The sequence below is a fragment of the Miniopterus schreibersii genome (genome assembly GCF_964146895.1).
Source record: "Miniopterus schreibersii genome assembly, chromosome: 20".
NCBI classification, from domain to species: Eukaryota; Metazoa; Chordata; class Mammalia; order Chiroptera; family Miniopteridae; genus Miniopterus; species Miniopterus schreibersii.
Genome location: NC_138122.1, coordinates 14,089,355 through 14,112,749, shown reverse-complemented (window position 1 = coordinate 14,112,749; position 23,395 = coordinate 14,089,355). Strand labels below are relative to the sequence as shown.

The window sequence follows — 23,395 nt, the reverse complement described above, 5'->3', positions numbered from 1 at the left end:
GCTGGAGGCCTATTTAATGCTGGAGACATTGGCAGTGACACCCTGTGCCCTGCAGGAATCAGGACTCATCCTTGTAGACAGGCCGGAGAAATGCAGGAGGGGTTGGTTGGCCCTGAGACAGTCTGGTTCTTGAGTAGTGGGGCTCAGCTCTGATCTGGGGTGCCAGCGGGGCCTGCAGGTGCTCCATGTCACCTGAGCTGAGGTAGCCGTGTAGGGCAGCTCCCACCTTCATCATCATGCAGATAAGGAGACTGAGGAACGGAAGGTCTCTTGCTTGGACTGTAACCCTGGTTTGTCTTTTATCTGAGAACAGTGTTATCCCCCCTGCCTTTCAGGAGCCGTAAAACTGATGGACAGGTGGTGGAGGGTGACAGAATGACAGAATAAGAATTTCTGAGAGGCTCAGTGGGCCAAAACTGGCCACAAATCCCTTTGGCAGAGGTGTCCATGGTGAGTCACAGGATGGGAGAGGCCCGCTGAGAAGGCAGGTCAGGGGCCTCTCTGGCCTTCACTCACCACAGGGCCTGAGAAGAGCCAAGGGTGCAGCTTTTAAAGTCAGCGGATAAAATCTGAGAATCAGAGGAAGGGGCTGGTAGGCCCCTTGAAGTGGGCCAGGCCACACCCGGGACAGGGATTGGATTCGGGGTGTACACTTAACTGAGGTGTGGGTAAGGTGGAACTTGTCCAAAAGGAAGAAACAGTTAAGGGACCTGAGGATGGAGGAGAAAACCCTCAGATGGGAGCTGCCAGATCGATGTTTGTCTTCAACATATGAGGTTCATGTGTGATAAGGAGTTCCCCCCCTTTGCAGGTCTAAAGAGGGGAGCCAGTCAGTCTCTTTAGGTGGAGGCTTCTGGTGGGGGGGGGTGTCTAGAAACAAGAGTCTGGCAACTGTCTAGCAAAGAGGCCTCCTCACCATACCAGGAGCCCCTGTCCTGGGTGAGTCCCTTGAAAGGTGCGTGCTGGCCAGGCCCATGTGACGAGGACCCCTAATCCTGATTTCAGGGTTATCCAGGCCTCCTGGGCACATACACTTTCCCTGGAGTATTCTCCCTCCCAAGGTCACTGGGCCCCTCTAAGTGCACTGAGTATGGCAGTTACTGAAAAGCAGGGGCCCCAGCCCTTCTGGGCCCTCGGACACACAGTTGGCCGGACCCTGGCCTCACCTTGGCTCGGGCTTGGGCTCCAGCATTCCTCTCCAAGGCATGGCTTTCCTGTTGGCGGTCCCCACCTCCCTCCACTGCCCTGGGACAAAGATGGAAGGAACACAGGAAACGTGGTTTTGTTGAGATTCTCTCCACCTGGAACCCTTTCCCTGTGGCCAGAGAGCAGGAGGCTGTATTTTAAGGTGGGTTCCTCCCCTCTTTGAAGCACCCCGGTTTCTTTCTGTGTGATGTGTCAGCAGGTTTGAACTCTGTGGATTTGACTCAGCCTGTGGCCCTCCTGAGACAGAATCGTGTTGTTGGGAAGAAACCCACAACCGGCATTCTGCCCCAAATAACACTCTGAAATCACTTGGAAACTAAAAAAAAATTTAATAGTCTGATGAACGCCAGAATTTGGAAATTTTTTTCTGGTTTCCCTGGTGTCCCGGAGCTACCTTTTATGCATCAGATGTTGCAGCAGGAAGACTGGGGAGGGAGGTGGGGCTGCAGGGGATGTTGAGCCCTGGTACCTGCGTGCTTAGTGTTCACGTTTGTGCCACTCAGGTTAGGTACTGGGGTCTCCTGAAGCACAGACAGACACAGTCCCTGCCCCCGTCCCTTTCAGACCGGCACAGTGGGGTAGGCCCAGCATTGCTCCATCAGGTTGTCCAGCTGGGAGAGTCTGAGGATCAAAAGGGACCGGGCCTTGACTTCCCTTCTTATGGAAATGTGTGGGTACCTCCCATCACCCAGGGTTTTGTTTCTGGCTGAAATTTTATCAGCTCAGCGTTTTGTTTTTCTTCTCCTTTCAAACTTCCAGAAGATTTGCAAGAATAGTACAAAGAACTCCCATGTGCCAGATATCCAGGTTGTAACATTTTGTCCGATTTGCTTTATCTTTTTTCTCTGCTATACATGTGCGCACAGACACTGAATAGTTTGAGAATAAATTGCAGATTCTGCCCTTTTACTCCTGAATACTTTATTGTGTATTTGCTAAGAACAAGGACAAGTTCTTCCATAACCCACAGTACAGTCATCAAGTGCAGGAAGTTCCACACTGATGTGACGCTGTTATTTCATATGCAATCCATATGCAAATTTCTCCCACATTAGCCAGCGTGTTCTTTTTTTTTTTTAATTAAAGCCATCATGTTCTTTATAGCCATTTCCTTCTCTGATTCAGGACCCAACCCATGGCCTCAAGATGTACTTGGTTGTCAAGTCTCCTTCCATCTATACTGGTTCCTTGACCTTTACTTGTCTTCCATGACCTTGACTTTTTTTTTTTCTTTTTCTTTTTTTGAAGGGTCCAAGCCAGTTTGGGTCTGTCTGATATTTCTTCAGGAATAGATTCAGGTTCTGCATTAATGGGAAAAAAAAACAAAAACCACAACAGTGATGCTGTGTGCTCCTCAGTGTGTCCTGTCTGGAGGCACGCCCTGTTATTAGTGCAGCTTGGTTTTTGATTAGCTGAAAATATGCAAATGAATTGCCTGGAACTTCTCAAAAGCCACCTGGGAGCCATGACCTCCTTGGGAAAGGGGTGGGAGAAGTAATGAAAGGGGTTCTCCTTCCATAGACCCTGTTTTAGTTTGCCAGGGCTGCCACAGTCTGGGTCGCTCAAACAACAGAGATCTATTTTCTCACAGTTCCAGAGGCTGGAAGTCCAAGATCAAGTTGTCAGCAGGGCTGGTTTCTCCTGAGGCCTCTGTCCTTGGCTTAGAGATGGCTGTGGTCTCCCTGTGTCCTCACATGGTTACTCCTCTGTGCCTGTCTTTGTCTAATCGCCTAAGTATACCAGTCCTACTGGATTAAAGCTCACCCTACCAGCCTCATTTTAACCTAATCTCATCCTTAGGCTCTGTCTCTAAAAACAATCATATTGTAAGATGCTGGTTGTCAGGGTGTCAGCACATGAAATTTTGAAAGCACAAAATTCAATAGGAACGTTTCCTTAGGACTTGACGAAACCGTCACCTCTTCAGCAGCCCCAGCGTTGTCAGCCCCTCCTCTGCTTTCAGCCACTTGCTATATTATGTGTTTATTCGCTTATTTATTTATCATGTGTCTCCTGCGAGCTGGCCGCACTGTCTGTGGTGGTAGTGCCTAAAGCAGGGCCTCGTTTGGGTGGGGGGCGCTCAGGGACCGGCGGAGGAGGGAGAAGGGAGGGTTCGGGCTCTGGGTCTGACCATGGTGCTGCTGCCAAAGATCCTACGCTTGGGGGATGCAGCCACTTTTCTGGGTTGATCAGCATGGTGGGCGCCAGGCAGGGCCTCCTCCAGCTGCTGCTTTTCCTTGTGCGCCCCCAGGCCCTCCATGCAGCCCCCATTGGGAGTGGGCCAGGAGACCAGACAGTGCTAAGGGTGCCTGGCTTACCCAGTGTCTGGGACTGTCATCTGAAGAAACATAAAGTTCAATATAAATGCAAATGTGTGTAGAAATAAAATGTAGGTTTTACACAGAACAAACACCAGGATCAGTGAAAGCCTAAGGCTTCCAGTTTGGTCAGCTGCAGTGGGAGGCCTGACCAGTGGATCACTGGGGTCTGCCCTTCCCCTTCCCAAGGCTGGGTTTTCTGGTGCAGTGTGAGGACTGGTTCCCCCCAGCTGCCTCTAAAGATGACCTGGGGCTCAGAGATGGTGGTGGCTGCACACACTCTTCCCCGTGGAAATTGGCACTCAATTGAGTGTCTGAGCTGCAGGTTATGTGGGGAGACCCTCTGTTAATATCTTCCTTTTGACAAAGGCCAAACAAAATGCTACTCACCTTGCAGCTGGCAGCCAGCAGTTCTCCCACCTGCCAGGTGTGCAGTGTGACACCTGGGCCCCCTCGCCAGGTCTGAGCCTGGCTCATATCTGGGCAGTGGGAGCCCCTCCAAGGGTAGCTAGATTGCATGTTCCTTATGTGTCTGAAGGGATCAGATGTGAATGGAGCATCATACCCACCATAGGCTTGGGGTGCTGACCAGCTCATCCACTTTGGTCCCCTGCAGCCAGAAGGAGAAGGTGACTCCATCCCACCTGCACAGAGACCTTTGTCTGCATTCACTGACATCCTTGAACTTTAGCTGTTGCCAGTGGCACCGTTTAAATGAGTCGGGTGGGAGGAATAAGCAGCTGTGGAAGGGAACCGTTACCTGCTCGGGCCATGAGTCACTTCTCATGCCGCTGTGGGAGAGGGAAGCAGTCTCGGTGCGTGGGGAGGGGACGCAAGTGGGAGGCAACAGCACGGAAGAGCTGAGGTGTCTGCAGCTCTGCACTCTCTGTTGCACCTGGGGTTTCTCCAGAGCTGTGCACAGAAGCGAAGTTCCTTTCTCAGAAAGATGGGGCACAGTGGCACCTGTCTCACACCTGTCCCACGCTCTCTTCCTTTCTCCCTGCAGGCCAGCCAGCTAGGTGTGTACCGAGCCTTTGTGGACAACTACGGAGTTGCCATGGAAATGGCTGAGAAGTGCTGTCAGGCCAATGCTCAATTTGCAGAAATCTCTGAGGTATGCACGATGCTGTTCAGACAGGTGGACCTCCCCCTCCTGCAGATACCCCATGACCCAGCCGAACAGGGTACCCCAAACCAAGGTTCGGTCGTAAGCCTCAGCAGTTTCCAGATGCCTCTGGGTTGGCAGTGTCAGCCCTGTGCAGGGACACTGTTTTAAGCAGACAAGGAGCAGCCAAGATTCCTGCCTCCCCTGGGGCCAGGTCCCAATTCTGGGGCTTAGTCGGGTCCCCCTCACAGATGCCCTATTGTACTGTCCATGTGCAGTGAGGGGTGTTCACAGTTCTGCCCTGTTAATAAAGGTCTGGACACGAAAGTCCTTAGGCCGACTTTATGCTTTGTTGCTGCAGAGCCGGCAGGCAGCCATCGTGCTCTGTCCTTCCTCCAGCCTGCCAGTGACCTTGAGACCTGAGGAAGCAGAGCTGGTAGTGCAGGGGTGCAGGGCTGGAGTTGCTGTACTCTATAGACCCACGTGGGAGGAAAGCTCCAGACCCTTGGAGGACTGAAACCTCACACCCTGGATTGTTAATACAGAGGCCTCAAAAGAGCTGCTCAGATACAGAGGATGAGCAGGGTGTGAGGGTCTGGTGGCCACACCAGGACCAGTGCCCATGGCCATTCTCCCCACCCTTCTGCATCCTGTTTCTGCCCCTATGACAATTGGGTGACATTTTCTTCTTTCTGGGCCTGTACTCACCTTTGTTTTTTCATGTGTCCCACTCCTCAGAGCTCTGACTTGCCTTCCCCCATCAAATAAGGATTCTAGGTAGCAAGATCTTCATGTGAGAAAGGCAGCCTTAGAGAGAGAAATGGAAACTAGAAGTAGGGAGTAAGCCGGGGCTCTAGCTGGGAGATAATCACACCCTGACTATCATACCTGGCTTTTTTCCAAAGGGCTTTGTGCCATTTTATAATTTATCACAGGAGGTGAGGTATCATGGGTCCTGGCACTTATCATCTCCTGTGGTGATAATATGTGCCACGTGTTTCTCTAGAGCCTGTGGGGCTCCCCACACCCTGCCTGGTGCTGCTGGTAACAGGCTACGCACACCCAGGGCTCTAGTCTGGCTCCAGACTTCCCTCCCCAGCTGCCCTGGTTTCACCTGGCACATTCGGTCCATTTTCCTTAGCTCATTCAGTTACTACAAACCCCACACCCCTAACAGCTGGAATGCTGGCGCAGAATCCAGAGTGACCTTGACAAATTAGAGACCTGATTCTCTAAGGACAGGCTGCAGTTAATTGGGGCCAAGTTTAAGTCAACCTGGACAGGTTTCTACAGAGGAGGGAGGAAGCAGTAGTGAGACACCATCCCAGGGGTGATGTGGTCTCACCAGCCACACGCAAATGAGAATCTAAGCCGAGACTGGGGTGCCGGCAGTGTAGGATGGCATCTGGGGCCAGCCAACAGCCAGGCCTCCATATAGCTTGTACCATTGGGTGGCATTCACTTTGGCCCTCTATCCATATTTTTAAAAAGACAGGAGATATTGAACCCACCCAGAATGCAAAATGAATCCAAAGGAAATGGGAGCCGCAGGCTGAGTAGAGGTGTTGTGGGTGTGTTCAGGGGGGTCAAAGAGTGGGGACTGGACTGGATAATCGCCTCCGAGGACAGGGATGGGTAGAGCAGTGGTCCTTTGTTTTCACCCAGGACCAGTCCTGACAAACGGGTGTGCAGCAGCATCCAGTTAGACCAGAGCTGCCCTACCTAGCTGGGTTGCGTGGGAAGCTAGCTCCCCAGACGATAGATAATAAGAGTGATGGGAAAAGGGTTTCTGCAGTCAAGTAAGTTTGGGAAATGTGAGATTAAAACAGATTCAAAAGGACTTCCCAGTACTCATGTGCATTGCGCTGCCCAGGGGCACGTGGTGCATGGGCTGCCTCCGGGGCTCACATGAGCACAGCACCTGGTTTTTGCAGTCTCAGGTTTAGCTCTCGCCCCCCTCTCACCCCTCGGCAACTGCTGAGGGAGGCGTGTGGGGGCACAACCACTGTGAGGGGTGTTACATTCTCAGGAAAGGTGCCAAAGCGCATTGTGGAGTTTTGCCCCAGTGAGCTTAAAAACACTGCTTTGTTTTTAAGTCTCAAGAGGTTCCCGGCCAAGAATTTTGGGAAGCCATCTCTGAGCCCCTTCTCATCCCTGTGCTGGTTTTTTGTTTTGTTCAGAGGCCTAGAATTGGAATAAACCACAGCTGCTTTCCAGAGACTCTTTCAGGCGCATGGGGATCTTTTATCGTCGTTTCTCTAGGACCTTGGGCTAAATCAGTGATGTCTTCAGTGTAGTTGTATCAGGCATGACCTACCCACTAGAAAGTGCTGCTCTCCTTCCAGGAATCTCAGTACCTCATTTGTTAGCAAGTACGTTTGCTAAGTCAGGAAAGAGTGGGGTGGAGGCACATTACGATGTGGATCTCGGCGGAGCCCCTGCCAGCTATAAAGGTGTGTTCTTCCAACCCACCAGGCCCTGCACACTGCAGAATGCTCCAGGAAAGCAGTTTGTGCATTTAGAAAGGGCATGCAGTTGGCCTCGGTTTGCAGGATTCTCTGTGTCAGAGGTTCTCAACCAGGGGTGGTTTTGTCCCCAAGAGACATTTTATAGTGACTGGGGACATTTTTGATTGTCACAACAGGAGGAGGGCGGTGCTACTGTGCACACAGGTAGAGGCTAGGGTTGCTGCTCAACATCCCACAGTGCACAGTAGAGCCCCACCCCACCCTCCAGAAATAGAATTTCTGGCTCAAAATCTCATTGGTGCCAGGATTGAGAAACTGTCTCAGGTCTACCGCAGCATCCAGGACATGTCTTGTGCTCAGCACACCCTGTTTTTTTATACTGTGGCCCAGGACACACCCCCGTGGCTTGCCGCATCTGGGGTTCTTTGTGGTGAGAGGAAGGTGAGATTTCTGTTGAAGGTTCCTGACTCTGGGACTTCCTGCCACATCAAAGCTGCTTGAGTTTTCCCCTGTGGAAATATGCTGTTTTTCTTTTCAGAACCTGAGAGCCAGAAGCAACAAGGATGCTAAGGACCAGACGACCAAGAACTCTTTGGAAAGTGAGTTCTCCGTGCCAAGGCCTCTTCATGCCCCTGTGGGGGTGGCCACTGCAAGCAGATGGAAAAGTAAACATGGTGCCCGCCAGGTCACCCTCTGGTGCCTTTGCTGCTCCAGACTTCCAATAGTGATGTTGGGGACAAGGAAGGAGCAGCTGAGCTGGGCATGGCAGGGTGGGGAAGGATGAGGCCAGGACAGCTTGCCACCAATAGTTACAAACAGGAAAAATGGTAGGCTTTAGCAGATACCCACAAACCAGGCACTGTCAGCATTAAAAATGTCATCTTGCTGTCCCCAGTAGCCCCATAAGAAGGGAGCAGCCTCACCTCCTTCCCTCCTTTCAGATGACAAACCAGGTTTAGGACAAATTTAACCCATGCCGAATGCAGATCCCTAGTGGCCAGATAGGGAGTGAAAGCAGAGCTCCCAGGCCCGTGTACTCAGCCTCCTCTCTCTGGGTGGAAAGTGGTATTAGGAACAGTAGGTTACTTCTCACTTCCAGTTGTTAGGATAGCAGAAAGTTATACTCACAGAGAACAGCAGGCGTGCCCCTGGTGCCCAGAGCTTTACCATGCTAAGCCTCAGTTTCCCTGTCTGTAAAATGGGGATAGCAGTGCTCTCCATATATAAGTCGTGGGAGTCACGTGAGGAAATATACCTGATGGTATCAGAATACGTTTATGCATCTGTGCCCTCAGTAGGCTGTGCTCACCACGCAAAAGCGGGGACAGCCAACACTGTCCGGGGCTATTGCGCTACTGGAGTTCAGGTATGTCCACCTGTAAAGATGAGAGCTGTGTCAGCACCTGAGTTTGTTCCTGCTGTTCTCACAATCAGGCCTCCTAACTGTGCAGGAGAGAGCAGTATATTGGTCTGTTGGTCTGCTCCTGGGTGACCCTGGGCTGGGGAGCAGGTCTCCCACCAGGGTTGGGACTCTCACTGGCCCATCCTCACCAGGGTGCTGGTGGGCTCCCCAACCCCAGGAGGAAGGGCATTAACACTAAGCAATTTAGCAGTTGTCACTGAGTCAGCCACGTAGGCTGAGGTTCTGACCAGCAGCTCTGGACTCCACATTAATGGCACAGACTGAAAGCTCAAAGCTGTGAAGCCCAGCCTTTCTGGTATTCAAGGTTTGCCCCTGTCACTGAGCAAAGGGTGCTCTGGGTTTGCCTTCGTCATTGGAGAGGTGAGGCTGCTCCCTTTAGCTGAGCCCTTTTAGCGAGGATAAGCAGTTGGGTGGTCTGGGTCTGTTTTCTCCACATGTGGCCGTCTCTCCGCAGCCCTGCTCTACAAGCCTGTGGACCGGGTGACACGAAGCACGCTGGTTCTGCATGTGAGTCACTGCACCCAGGGCCTTCTCACCCTGGTGTCCTTGGCTTCTGCTGTCCTCGGGTTAACACTGATGTTTATTAGTTGCCCACCTACTCCCCTTTTTCTGCTACCTGCCTTCACTGAAAATGCAGAAATGAGGTGCCCCTGCTATCCTGAGGTTCCCAGAGGGATGGTGGGGGGAACAGAGCAGACTCTCTAGGTGTCCTGAGTTCTCTCATTGGAGCTGGTGCAGGGAGGGAGTGTCCTCTGGGGAGGGCCTTGCTGTCACAGTGTATGAACTGAACTCCAGGGTGGTCAGGGTGGGGCTCAGATGGCAGGTGGGTTCCAGGACCTTGGGGATGACCACATCCTCCCAGCCTGGGAAAGGGGTACAGGGCCCTGACTTGATAGAGCTGCTCCTGAAGGCAGTGGGGAGTCCCTGAAGGGCTTATCTTAATACTGAGAAACAAAATCAGAAAATAGAAATGGCCCTTAATCCTACTGCTTGGGTGACTCTAGTCACATATTTAGAGCAAGTTGTCCGTGCATGGTTTTTGCTAATTTACAACCAAGTTGCGGAAGTGTGTGAAGTTTCCATTTCCTTTCCCACTTCCTCTCCGCAAAGGAGCCGCCACCACAAGATTGACACGTGTGCCAAAACACTGAACATCTAAATTACACATAGGGTGTCGTGCTGTACATAGAATTCCACACTTTGCTTTTCTCCCTCTTAATATCATATCATGGGGATTGTCCGACTTGGGTTTGAACAGCTCTGCCTCATTGTCTTTTAAGCTGCATAGTACTCCATCCTTCAGTTAAGAGATTTTGAAAGGAGGAAGATAAGGTTTCCAGTCTGGAAGGATTTGGTAGGTGGCTCGTTGGAGACTCGGAGACCCTGTAGTGTGTCCCCTCGCTGTGATTATCCCAGGTCTGCATAGCTGATGGTCCTGACGCGTAGCTGGAGCTGCCTGGTATGGGTCTGGTCTGTGTGTCTTTGCACATGGAATTTGGGAGCTAAGGAGATTTTGTTTCTCTGATCAGGGAGCTGTTGACCTTGAGGACGAATCACATGCATTCCTAGTGGAGGAGTCGTCGATACTCCATCTCAGTTCTTAGGCTCTTATCTAAAAGAGGAGGAGGTGGGAGGCTGAAGGTTTTCTCTTGACCTTGCACTGCCCAGTGGTTCTGGACCAGGACTGATTCTGCCACCTAGGGGACATGCTGCACTGTCTGGAGACATGTTTGGTTGACATGTCTGGAGACAACTTCAGATGAGGAGGTGCTACTGGTATCTAGAGGGTAGAGGCCAGGGATGGTGCTAACTCCTACGGTGCACAGGACAGCCCCCCACCTCGAAGAATCATTCGGCCCAGAATGGCCCCAGTGCCGAGGTGGAGAAAGCCTGCCCTAGACCCTGAGGGTGGGAACCCCTCTTGACAGCATGCAAACAGCCTGGGCTGTGGGAAGGCTATTTAGGACCCGCATCCCAAGTGCCTGCACAGCTCTGCCATGTTGCCCAGGCCCAATGTGAGAAGTGGCAGCAATGCCCGCAGAGCCCATGGCCCTGGATTATGCCCAGTGTGTGTCTGCAGTTGCGCACACAGGTGGGTGCCAAGGCCTCACCCTCTCTAACTCGAGTGCTCTCGCCCTGATGCAGGACTTGCTGAAGCACACCCCCCCCAGCCACCCCGACCACCCTCTGCTGCAGGACGCCCTTCGCATCTCACAGAACTTCCTGTCCAGCATCAACGAGGAGATCACGCCCCGCCGGCAGTCCATGACCGTGAAGAAAGGCGAGGTAATTATGGCCGGGGTTGGCCCAGCCAGCCTGAGCTGAGGGCACGGGGGCCTCTCTGGTCCTCAGCAGGCTGGCCCTGGACAGTTCAGCCAAACACAGGGAATGCATTGCCCACTAGGGTCCCTGACCCTGGCAGGGTAAAACCCAGTCCTGTGTGTAGGGCGTCAAAGTGGAGTTTCATAGGCGCCTCTTTCTTTCTCCATCGTGGCACATTGTGTCCAGGGCACCCCCTCTTTTCCCCACATTTTGCCAGCCCAGGGTCCCCACTGAAACTGGTAAGAAGGAGCACGCCATTTCGCCCCCCTGGAACCACCTAGTTTCTCCTGAGTGTTCTTTTATTAAAGAACAGTTATCGCTGGATTTAAGGATTTAAATGGGAAAGAAAGGGAGGCGTGTGCGGTTTATATTTGTGACATAAGAACATGGGCAAGAGGTCTTCAGCCAGGAACGTTCTTCTTCCCCCTCTTTCCTCAGTGACAGTCACCCCTGGTCTTCATCTCCCTGCACATCATCAATAAGAGGGCGTAGAACAGAGGGGCTCAGAGCGTAGTGGCCCGGCCTGCCTGGTGGTCTCTGCCCCTTCCTGGGAGCAGCCCAGCTTGGTGCCAGGCAGGTGCCATCCCCAGTGGGCGGCATGTAGTGAGTCACCAGAGGTGTGCCAGTCAGGGACCCGGCCTCCATAGTGGGCATCCTTTGTCAGAGTAACACTAAGGCGAGGGGAACTGACTCACGCGGCCTCTGAGGTCTCGTGCAGGGCTAGGAGCCGTCTGGCCCAGGCAGGACACAGGCTGGCAGTGAACCTCACTGTAGCTGCCGCTGAAAATCACTTCCTCCCCTTTAGCTGCCACAAATGCCAGGGTAACACTTGGTGGCCTCATGGAGAAGGAAGGTGGTGCCTGAGGTGGGACTTCAGATGAACGTGTGAGTGGCAGGACCTGGCAGGGAGAGTAGGTGGGCCAGCTGGGAGGTTAGGGGGTGGTCAGTGCAGAGACAGTCTGGGTGATTCTGACCTGCCAGAAGAGAGGACCCGGCTGGGTCCACTTCTGAGCTGGGCGTAGGGTGCCCTCTGCTGGTGGTGGCCAGAAGTGCATCTCTTTTGCATGGAGGAAGGACTGCAGTCCCCACCCTCATGTGAGTCCCATCACCCCTCACAAAAGTTCCCTTGGTCCCACCTCCTAGGCTCGAAGACCCTCTGCTGTGTACCAGCCTAGGAGGCATACATTCCTTCATGCCTTGGGAACCTACCTCAGTGTCCCAGAGCTCTTCCCAGACCTGCCCCCCAAAGTACACCCAGCAGTCAGGTCACCCAGGGTCTCCAGCACTACATGGACATTTCTCCATGAGCACACACTTTCTTGCTTCTCATGGGTGCCAGTGCCGGACATGCTGTCTGCCCATGGCAGGCGGGGTGAGTGTGAGTGACGATGAGTCATGGCCTTGGCACACCAGCAGCCTTCCTGCCCTTCCACTCATGGTCTCATTGGCACCAGTGTGTCCCATTTAAATCATCAGCTCACCTGAGTCAGGGGCTGGATCTCTGTTGTGAACTGAGCTCTGTGTGACAGACTATGATGTGCAGCCTTTGTGCCCAGAAGTGTTGGGGGACCCATCCCAGCCCAGACTGCTTTTGCTTCTGGGGGTCTCTGCTGCATAAGCAGCAGAGCCAGGAGCATGGACCTGCCTAGGGCACTGGGGGGATGGGAACAAGTGCCTCCTACTGGGAAAATGTTGTAGGTCTTCACCAGCTCTGGTGTGCTTGCAGACCTGCTGGGCCCTTCCCCTCAGTCTTCCCGGAGGCCAGGTGGACCAGGTGCCCACTAACCAGCTGATCTCGCCTTGGGTTTGTGGGTTTCTGAGGGCAGAGACTACATGTTGCCACTCACTCACTGTGCTGCCTGGGAAGACTGGTGGAGCTCCCTGAGGCTCAGGTTTCTCATCTGCAAAATGGGCATGAGGTCCTGCCCATGGGTATGGTGGGGATCACATCCAATGATCAGGCCATGTGCTTGTACAGCACATCTGGAATGTGCGTGGGGAGGGCTGCCCATGTCTCTGTGTCCTCTGCCCAGCACAGTGCTGACCCAGATGAGCTGCTGGGCACTGTTTGTCATGTGAATTACTGGTTTGCCCTCATAGGCTGTCAGCAACCCCTGGGGCTGTATGAGTCAGTGGGATTGTCCCTTGTCTTTCAGGTGAAGTATGGAGTTGCAGAGGCACAGGGCTTGCTGGAGGCTGGTGTCTCTAGTCCCCTTGCTCATTCTAGGTCCTATGGGCCCAGGAAAGGCCACCTCGGGCAGCTAGTCAGGCCAAGCTGCCACCTCAGGCTGCAGGTGTCCACACAGGCATCAGAGGTGTAACCCCTATGTGGGCCGCTGCACATCAGTGGGCACTAACTTCTGGAGGACTAGAATGTGCATCCCAGCTGTGGGACACCACCTTGGCCCCCCCTTCTCAGAGTGCATCAAGCCTGCCTCCTGCTTACTCACCAGGCTGCCCTATCTTTGCCCAAGTGCCAAGCTTTTCTCACTGTGGGGCTTCTGCTATGACAGTCCCTCTGCAGGAATGTCCCCTTCTTCATGGGGCTGGTCTCTTGCCCATTCTTGGTCTTGCTGTCTCAGAGAGGCATAGGTTACCCTGCTTAGAAGGGTTTTCCTGCCATTGTTTCACTGTTGGCTTGGCCAGAACATGCCCTCCCCAACCTCCAGGCCAGTAGCCGTTACCCCATCCACTTGCCCTCTTTCACAGGCCAAGCACCCAGGAGGGGCTCGGAAACTGTTGAGCAAAGAACTTATGTGGCATGTATGTTCTCAGGCTGATGAGATGGAGGGAACACTCTGGAAAGTGGGTCTGAGGGTTGGAGATGGAGGGAATGAAGGCTGCTGCCCTAACTTAAGCCCCTGCCCCGCCCTGTCCTGCAGCACAGGCAGCTACTGAAGGACAGCTTCATGGTGGAGCTGGTGGAGGGAGCCCGCAAGCTGCGCCACGTCTTCCTGTTCACCGACCTGCTCCTCTGCACCAAGCTCAAGAAGCAGAGTGGAGGGTGAGTGACCATGCAGCCCTTGCCCTGCCAGGAGGGAAAAGTCTCCAGGGAGCATGGTATTGGTTTCATATATAGAGGAAACCTAGTTTTTTTTCCTTTCAACTTGAGCCTGAAGAATTCAGTCACTATGTGACCAGGCATTCTCTTTAAGCTACATTTTGTTTCCAACTGGATGTGATGCCCACCTCAGGGTCAAAGATCATTAGCAGTCTGGAGATACTCTGGGTTAGGGTCAGTGACCAGGCTGTTGACTCCAATAGTGAAGGGAACCTGACTATGACTTCAGGTCCTATTGGAGGACTGTTGTGTCTTGACCCGGGAAGTGTGAGTGGCGGGGCTATAGGATGTGGTGCAGGCTGGCAGGTGGGGGAGGGGCACTGTCCTTCCCTTGCTTTTGGCAGACTTCGCTAGATGGTTGCTGCACTTTGTCTCCACAAACCTGGTGATAGTGTCTAAGTTATTTTCAACATAGGCCTGCAGACCCTCCCACAGCCTCCACAGAGATCAGACGACCCAGCTTGTACAGGCTAGAAGGGAGGTCACATTGGAAAGGACCAGAACTGGGTTCCTCCCCACATTCTGCCACTGCTGTGCTGAGTGGATTAATCATTCAACTCAGAACAGAGCCTCAGTTTTCCCATATTTCAAGGCAAGGGATTGCACTGGGTAGAGCTGCAGCCCCCCAAACTCTATGGCTCTGGGGGCATCTGTGATCCTGCCCTGATTGTCATTGGGTGGCCCTAATGTGCTCGCACATCAGAGAGCCTGTGAACTGCCACCATCACCTCTCCTTCCCCGTGGGAATCAGGGCTTTTCAGACCCCTTGGGGCCTCAGTCACGCATGCCCATTGCCAGGGATCTCTGAGTCTGGGTCATTAGTGTCTGCTGGTGGCCTTATGCCAGCCTGTCTCATGGACCACAGCTGGATTTTCAGGTCAGGTAAACTGTAGGGCCACAAACTTAGGGTTCTCCAGCTTTTGAAAGCGGTGCTATTTGCAAAGGAAGATGGTCAGCGTGTTAACATGCTCCTTCCCTCACCCAGCAAAACCCAGCAGTATGACTGCAAATGGTACATCCCGCTCACGGATCTCAGCTTCCAGACAGTGGACGAGTCCGAGGCTGTGCCCAACATCCCCCTGGTGCTGGATGAGGAGCTGGATGCCATGAAGATCAAGATCTCCCAGATCAAGAGTGACATCCAGAGAGAGAAGGTGGGAGGGAGGACGCCAAGTTCTACAGCATGAGTGGGCACCAGCCCCTCGCACATGGGCCACTGGTCATGCTCTGCTGGGCGTCTGACCCTGCTTTTGGTTTCTGGGACCTGCTGGACATCTCTGTAGGCTTGGAGCCTTCCAGGATGTGGGGGTGAAAGGGGTACCCAGCTGCCATGATAAGGAGAGAGTCCCAGGTGGCAGGTGTGGCCCCTCCAGGTGTCCTTGACTGCCCCAGGCAGAATCCTGGTTGTTTCTGGAGAGGTTTAGAAGATTTTAGGAACAGTGAGGATGATCCCCTCACATGTAGATTCAGCCCAGGCTAGGGCAGTTGCCATAGAGTTGCCACAGGTGAGGTAGGTCACCTCTGTCCAGGGACACCTGGCTGAGGTGGGCACAGCAGGCAGGTATCTTTCTCACATCTCACCCACCTGCCAGCCCACTGCACCAGAAACCCAGCAGGTTGAGGAAAGCATGGAGAGACCAGTGAGACCACAAGGTTGTTTATTGGTCCAGAGGGCCTGCAGCCTCCAGGAAGAAGGTCCTGAGGCAGAGGGGGAGCCAGAGGTGTGTCCTTGGGGCTGTTAAGCCCTGTGGGCTGCCACCACTGCACTCTTTCCCATTGTGGCATTCTAGCGTCAGGCAGCTTGGTCTCTCCGGGATGGCGGGGCTTCAGGAGGGAGGAACAGGGCGCAGGGCAGGCAAGGTTTTCCTGACTAGGTCCTGGGGATCCATCTGGCCCTGCATTAGGACCCTCACAAACACTCCCAGGGGGGCTGATGCTGGAATGTGGGCACATTCCGGCATCCAGGAGGGGGTAGGGGCCCATGGGGTCACAGCGTCCCCCTGCGCATTGTCCAGGTTTGAAGAAATTGAAAGAAAGGAGTTTTATAAAGGTCTGTTCTCTGGCCTCATGCCAGAGACTTAATTCCTTCAAGAACGGTTGACCGAGCACGTCAGCAGCCTGTGCCCGGCCTTGACCTTGTAGCCAGCATCAGCTGACCGAGGCCTGTGCTGAGCTGAGCTGCCCGGTGGTATCCCCGCCTCTGAGAGCCAAGCATTAGGGAAAGTGGGGACTGGCAGAGTGGGAACAGGTAGTGCTGGCCCCTAGGATGGGAGTGTGACTGCGCAACCTCTCCCCACAGAGAGCAAACAAGGGCAGCAAGGCCATAGAGAGGCTGAAGAAGAAGCTGTCGGAGCAGGAATCAATGCTCCTGCTCATGTCTCCCAGCATGGCCTTCAGGGTTCACAATCGCAACGGAAAGGTCAGTGCCCAATGCTATGTCACTCTGCTGTCCAGGCCCCACTCTGCTCCCCCAGGCAGACCCTCCTGGTCCCTGGCTCCCATCCATCAGGAATATCCCACTGTGCTATGGCCAGCACCTATCCACCCAGCCATGTGGCAGCTGTGTTCCCCAGCTCACACGTGGGCTTTGCAGTGGCAGCCCTTTCCCCCGGAGAGCTTTCCCATGCCCAGAGAGGCTTGTGCTCCTGGCCACACAGGCACATGGATCCGTCTGACCAGTGCTTTAGGCTGTAGCTGCCAGGTTGACTAGTAGCTGGCTCATCCCCTGCAACTTGGAGGTGAGGGGATCTCCAGGGAGTCTAACTAGGGTGGGGGGCTTGCACACTTGTGCAGACCTGGCCCTTGGTAGGGGGATGCTGTCTGGGAACTTTGGGCCAGAGAGGCACCTTCTCTCCTGAGCCTGGCTCCTCCCATGAGCTTGTGATGGGCATCACATGCACCATCAGCATGCAGCTGGGCTCTGCTAGAGCCTTGTCCCTAGGTCACAGCATGGGCTTGTGGGTTAGGTGAGGTGGTCAGGGCAGCATCAGCCCTCACCTCTGCAGATTCTCACCTGGTAACTTCCTGTGTGGCCCTAAGTTAGGACATGTCAGGCCCTGGCCCAGGCAATTCAGGTAGGAGACTGGTGCCAAAGGCAGTCCTGAGCAGGGCACAAGGGCAGTGGCCCAGAGCCTGGCTAGCATGATGGGGAGAGTGCCAGAAATGACGAGCGGGGCTGTGAGTGCACCTGGCCACCAGGCTCTGGTTAGCCAGAGGCACAGAGTTGCTCGTGCCTTGGAGGGATGTGCCCCATGCACAGTGACAGGAAACAGCGCCCTGGGCATACTGGGTGGCACTTAGCTGGGGCACAGATAACCGGGTGTGTTCTCCTTGCCCCCAGAGCTACACATTCCTGATTTCATCCGACTATGAGCGTGCAGAGTGGAGAGAGAACATCCGGGAGCAGCAGAAGAAATGTGAGTGGCGTCTGCACATAGAGGGCTATGCTTGGGAACGTCAGGCCTGAGTGGTCATCTCATCCTATGGTTTCAGATCTATTTTTTTCCCCCTGAGCAGTGGAACTCTTATCCAAGTGAAATGTTAGGTAGAGTTCTAACTTAGCAAATAAATAAGAAGTATCCTGACAGGGCCCCCTGCCCTCTGTGCTCCCCCCCTTCCTGGGCCTCCCCCAAGTCCCTTGTGCACCTCCCTCCCCTGTCCTCTGGCCTTTTTTGTGAACCTCTCCCCATCTGCCAGACTTTCCTTGAATTTCCCTCCTGCCTCCAAGACCTCCCTACCCTGATCCCTGCCTGTCCCCTGAGGCCCCCTGTTCCCCTGCTGCCTTACCTTGGGGTGCCACACACATAGCCCACCTGCCTTGTCTGTCCCCCAGGCCTCCCCCGCACTCCACCACTGCCTCATCTCCTTGCCACCCCCATGGCTCTTACCCTGACCTTCCTCTCAAGGCTTCCCCACACCCTGGTAGCAGGTGCCAAAGGTGCCACACTGCTTGTTACACTCCCCTTTCCAAGTGGCCAGCACTTGACCGTTCTCAGGACAGGACATGCACTCCCCTCTGGGACAGCCCTCCTCTGGGTGCTTCCCTCTGTAAGCAGTGTTTTTCTTCTGAGCGTAGAGCTGCCCCTGTCCGCCTGTCAGTCTTCAGGGTGGGAAGGCAGACCCCACCCCGAATCTCTGCACTCAGGGAGGGTCACTCCTAGCAGCTCTGATGGCTGGTGCCTGTCGCCCTGCCCTGCTCATGTCCCAGAGTTTCCTGTTATAACCGGAGACGCAAATCGTGTGGAGTGCAGCAGCATCTGTTCCCTGCTCAGCGTTGTACCAGAAATAATACCCTTTTCCTCACCTGGTAAAGAGATAGGGACCCACATTAGCAAAGTAGGGCACAGAGCTGGGTCAGGTGCCTATCTGGGGAGACCCTACAGGAAGCTGCTCCAGGTCCCCATCTTAGAAATGCCTTGTGGCGTCCGGCCAGGCGTGGCTCAGCGGTTGAGCGTCAACCGAGGATCCAGGCAGTCGGGGTTCGGTTCCCAGTCGGGGCACATGCCCGGGTTGCGGGCTTGATCAATGACTTTCTCATCATTGATGTTTCTATCTCTCTCTCTCTCCCTCTCCTTCCCTCTCTCTGAAATCAATAAAGGTACATTTAAAAAAAAAAAAAAGAAAGAAAAGAAATGCCTGTGGCACCCTGGCTGGGTAGCTCAGTTGGTTAGAGCATCATCCCAACAAGCAACAGGTTTGATCCCCGGTCAGGGCACATACAAGAAGCAACCAGTGAATGCATAAATAAGTGGAATGACAAATCGCTGTTTCCCTCTCCCCCTTCTCCCCTTCCTCTGTCTCTCTCCCTAAAAATCAGTAATTTAAAAAATTAGCCCTGGTCAGGTGGCTCAGTTGGTTGGAGTGTTGTCTTGTACACCAAAAAGGTTGCGGGTTTGATTCCCACACGTATGGGAGGCAACTGATCTCTGTCCCTCTGCCCCCGTTCCTCTCTCTCGCTCTCAAATCAATAAACATATCCTCAGGTGAGGATTTTAAAAAATAAATTTTAAAAAAGAAAGAGCTGTCTTGTGGCTGTGCTGAGGTGGGGGGGCCGACTCCCGTGTTTGTAAGGGTTATGCTAAGATTTCTCCTGCCCTCTGCGCCCAGCCTGGGCCCTCTGGAGCTATGCCTTGCTCTGTCACTTGCCAGTTTCTTCCCTGGGAGCAGGTCCTCCCCTCTTGTCATGCCCCCTCACCAGGGTGTGCTGAGGATTCAGTTAGGGACAAGGTGGGGGGAGGCATCAGAAAGTGCCCCTGGGTGTCCTGAAAGGTCCAAGAACCTGTGCAGACTGTCTTCCTCCCTCTCAGGTTTCAAAAGCTTCTCCCTGACGTCTGTGGAGCTGCAGATGCTGACTAACTCATGTGTCAAACTTCAGACGGTCCACTGCATTCCACTGACCATCAACAAAGAAGGTGGGCCATCTCCTGAGGGCCACTGTCCCTTTCTGCTGTTAGTCTGTCCTTGGGACCATGGATTTCTATTCTGAAGGAATGTGTGTGCTGCTTAGGGCCCACTGGTCTCTCCCAGGAGTGAATGGGACAGGTTAGGACCTGTCTCTCCCCAGGCAGCCACTGCTAGGTGACGGAGGAAACCAATAACTTCCCTCATCCTGAGACACTCCTCAGACTCCTTGTGCTCAGGGACTGGAACCGATCCCGTCCCCCCAGCCCTCCCCAGCCGGTGGCTTCCTGCCACACCTTTGGTTGTGCTGCCTTTTGCATTTGCTGTCCCACACGCTGGTGTACACTCAGTCACACACACAGGTATGTGCTTGTGCACATGTGCACACACACTCCATTCATGTCACACACTATTCTGACCCCTCTCCTGTCCTTGTTACATTTCACCTTGGTTACTGGTCTGCCTGTGTTGTGAAAAAAACACACAGATCCTAAGATCCCCAAGATAGAGGCCACAGTGAATGTTTCTGGTCTAATATCGCCTTAACCCACGCTGGGTAAATGGCAGCCACAGGGTGCCCCTTTGAGGGTTGATTGTGAAGCAGGGCCTGTCACCTGCCTTCCTCTCTCAGGAGGACAGACACTCACCTCTCTGGTCTCTTGTACAGATGATGAATCTCCAGGGCTCTATGGGTTCCTGAATGTCATCGTCCACTCTGCCACCGGCTTTAAGCAGAGTTCAAGTAAGTGGCTGGTTTGGGGAGGAAGGCAGCAGGGCACTGAGCCAGAGGGTGTGGGGAACCAGAGAAGTGGCTCAAATTACCATCAGGCGTCTTTGACCCCTGACCACTGGTGGTGCTGGTGCTGGCTGGGTGTGGTGGTGTTTTCCGAGAGGGAACCCTGCCCTTTCCCATGCTTGTCTCCCGGCCTATGAGCTGGTGAGGCGACCTCTGCAGGTGGATCTTATAATTGCAGGGGCTGGAATATGCTACAGATGGAAAACGCTGTGAGGTTCCACACCAGGAGGGCTGTGGTCAGTGTCACGTTGGTCCTGGTCAGCAGAGTAGATTGGGCTGCTCAGACGAGCTGGATGGATAGCCCCTCCATCTTCCTCTCCAGGGGGCCGCTCCCAGCTACCCACGCTGTTAGAGCAGTGAGGGCTGGTCACATGCAGTCCGGGCGCAGCACACACTGCACCTCTCAGCGGGGTACCTCCACGAAAGCTCTCAGAGCCCCTCGGAGGGGGACATAAGACAGGCACCGTTCTGCTGGCCTTCCTTTCCCACTGTTGCTGGAAAACAGTCTGCAACAAACCAAAGAATAGGAGGTATTGAAAACCACCTTTATGAGATAAGGGCTTTGTATCCAAAATACATAAAGAACTCTTGCAAGTCAACACTAAAGAGACAAGCCAGTTTCTAAAAATGAGCAAAAGATTTAGGTGGAGCCCTGGCTGGGTGGCTCAGTTGGTTGTAGCATTGTCCCGTGCACCAAAAGGTTACGGGTTATATTCCCGGTCAGGGTACATACTTAGGTTGTGGGTTCAATCCCAGGTCAGGGTGTGTGTGGGGGCAACCGATTGATGTTTCTTTCCCCCTTTCTCCCTTCCTCTCTCTCTAAAGTCAATAAAAACATATTCTCAGTTGAGGATTAAAAAAGAGATTTGGGTAGATACTTCACCAAAGAAATAGCTAATAGGCACATGGAAGAATGCTCTTTGTCTTAAGAGAAATGTAAACTAAAACCACAGAGCTACCACTTCATACCCACTGGGACAGTGATCATCAAAAAGATAAACAGTGTGGCAGGGATGTGCAGAAATTGGAACCCTCAGGCACTGCTGGGGGCTGTACCATGGGTCAGCCACCCTGGAAAACAGTTTCACAGTTTCTTAAAAAGTTCAACATGACCTGGCAACCCCACTCTAGAGAAATGAAAACATGTCCACAGAAAGACATGGACATGAATGCTAAAACCTGCTTCATCCATGCAGTAGAACACTGTTTGCTAGCAAAAAGGAATGATCTGCCAACTTGGGCAACAACATGCATGAACCTAAAAAAATGACGCTAAATGGAAGATGCCAGATGCAAAAGGCTATGTGTTGCTGCGTGTGTATGAAGTTTCTAGAGAAGGCAAAATACAGAGACAGAAAGCCTATCGGTGGTTGTCTGGGACTTGGGCCGGGAGGGAGGTGAGAACAGTGTCCCGAAATGATGGTGGTGCTGTTGGCACAAGTGCTCAAATCTACTAAAAATGCTCAAACTGTACACTTTCAATAGATGGATTGTATGGTATGCAAATCATACCTCTGCAAAGCTCCAGCACACATAATTGTTCTGGGCGCCTCTTAGGCTGTCCCCTAAATGCTGGTGTGTCCCAGGATTCCTTCGGGCCTACCTCCCTCACAACACAAACTCCCTTCCTACTCCCAGGGGCCTTTCCATCAACAGTGCGGTTGACGCCTGGAACTGCCACTCCATCCCCACTTCTCTCTCCTGGCCTCCATCTGTCACCTTTCCATCTGTTTCCTCAGCATCCCCAAACTGAACCTATTGTCATCCTTAAGTCCTGCCCCAGTGAGAGGCACCACCCTTCTCCATATGATCAGGCCAGAAAACACCACACTGTTCACTGGTCATATCCATCAGTGCAGTTTCTTTTATCATCTCCGGCCACCTGCCACAGCCTTCATCCTGTGTCCCCCTGGTGGTGATGGTACATTCACCTCTGCCCAGCCCACCAGCATGGGGCCCTGCTCGCCTAGGGGCTTTAGCCAGAGTTTGCTGAATGACCAAATGATCGAATTTTCTGAGAGGTGGTGGTTCCCAGCTGCACCTGAGTGGCGGGGTCTTTGAGTGAGAGTCTAGTTTCGTTTGATCAAGCCCTGGCTGGTGTGGCTCAGTTGGTTGAGCATCACTCCATGCTCCAAAAGGTTGCCAGTTCGACTCCTTAGTCGGGGCACATGCTCGATCCCCAGTAGGGGGCTTGCAAGAGGCCGCCGATCGATGTTTCTCTCCCTTCCTCTCTCTCTCAAATCAGTTTTTTTAAAAACATTTTCAAAAAAGAAAAGACCATTTTTTCTAATTTCAAAACTGATGCCTGCTCTTATAGAAAATGTGGGTAGTGTGAAACAGCGGAGTCACTCTCTCATGTCGCCCTCCCACAGATCTGTACTGCACCCTGGAAGTGGACTCCTTTGGGTATTTTGTGAATAAAGCCAAAACCCGCGTCTACAGGGACACTGCTGAGCCCAACTGGAATGAGGTGAGGTGCCCCTTCCAGCAGTTCCAGATGCTCACTTTGTCCTTAGAGGGTCTAACTCCCAGAGGCTCCCCAGAGGCTCCCCCGGAGGGCAGCAGCCTGCATTCCAGGAACCTCCTGGGGGGGGCGGCTTGCTCAGGAGATGTTATTTACGTCTTCCTGAGAATTTTACCCTTACAAAGAAATGACCTATTTTGCCTGAGAAGTGTTTGGGAAAAGAACTTAAAGGGCCTTTTGTGCTGCCTTTGTTACTGCTTAGTGTTTACTTGGTAAGTTTCCATCGCATTTTTCCTCCGAAGCTGGAATGAGCCTTCGGTGACCCGCTTGGTTCCCGGAAGCGTGGGGCTCTGCCACAGGGCTGGGGTGCAGACCTGGGAGGAGGGGTCTTCTTTGTTTATTCCGGGTTTGGGGGTGTGGGTTGCTACTCTGTTTTCCTCCCGCGCGGAGAGCTATTGTGTCACCCGCTTCCCCAGCTGGCTTCCCTTGAACCTTTGGGAGTGAAGGATGATTGCAGAGTGGCCAGTCTTGATGAAGTTCCCAGATCCTTGAGAGATGCCATTTCCAGGCTTTTGGAGCAGCTGTGCCCCTCAGGGCCTCCGGCTCGATGATGAGGATGATGATGATGATGATGACGTGGTGGAGGCAGCCAGGCTGCAGAGAGCTGCCCCCCACCCTGCAGAGGGGGAAGCCAAGACCCACCAGGCTGCCTGGTCCCCGTTGGGTCCTGTGACTAGTGGGGTGGTGGGACCAGAACCCAGGTCTCATTTCTCAGCATCCACTACTCTGATTGTTAGACTTGCTGCCCCTTTAGGGCTGGGGCACAAGAAGC

The 23,395-nt window shown here is 53.4% G+C and overlaps 1 protein-coding gene across 1 annotated transcript in view; it reads left to right on the top strand.

Moving 5' to 3' along the window:
- The window catches only part of BCR (BCR activator of RhoGEF and GTPase), a 105,658-nt gene that overhangs the window by 64,621 nt on the left and 17,642 nt on the right, over positions 1 to 23,395 (top strand). Inside the window, exons 5-15 of the mRNA XM_081123604.1 lie at positions 4,531 to 4,638; positions 7,636 to 7,696; positions 8,975 to 9,027; positions 10,666 to 10,806; positions 13,725 to 13,846; positions 14,889 to 15,057; positions 16,203 to 16,322; positions 17,244 to 17,319; positions 19,210 to 19,314; positions 19,971 to 20,045; positions 22,472 to 22,569. Coding sequence (XP_080979730.1) covers positions 4,531 to 4,638; positions 7,636 to 7,696; positions 8,975 to 9,027; positions 10,666 to 10,806; positions 13,725 to 13,846; positions 14,889 to 15,057; positions 16,203 to 16,322; positions 17,244 to 17,319; positions 19,210 to 19,314; positions 19,971 to 20,045; positions 22,472 to 22,569 — 1,128 coding nt within the window. The remainder of the gene's footprint in view (positions 1 to 4,530; positions 4,639 to 7,635; positions 7,697 to 8,974; positions 9,028 to 10,665; positions 10,807 to 13,724; positions 13,847 to 14,888; positions 15,058 to 16,202; positions 16,323 to 17,243; positions 17,320 to 19,209; positions 19,315 to 19,970; positions 20,046 to 22,471; positions 22,570 to 23,395) is intronic.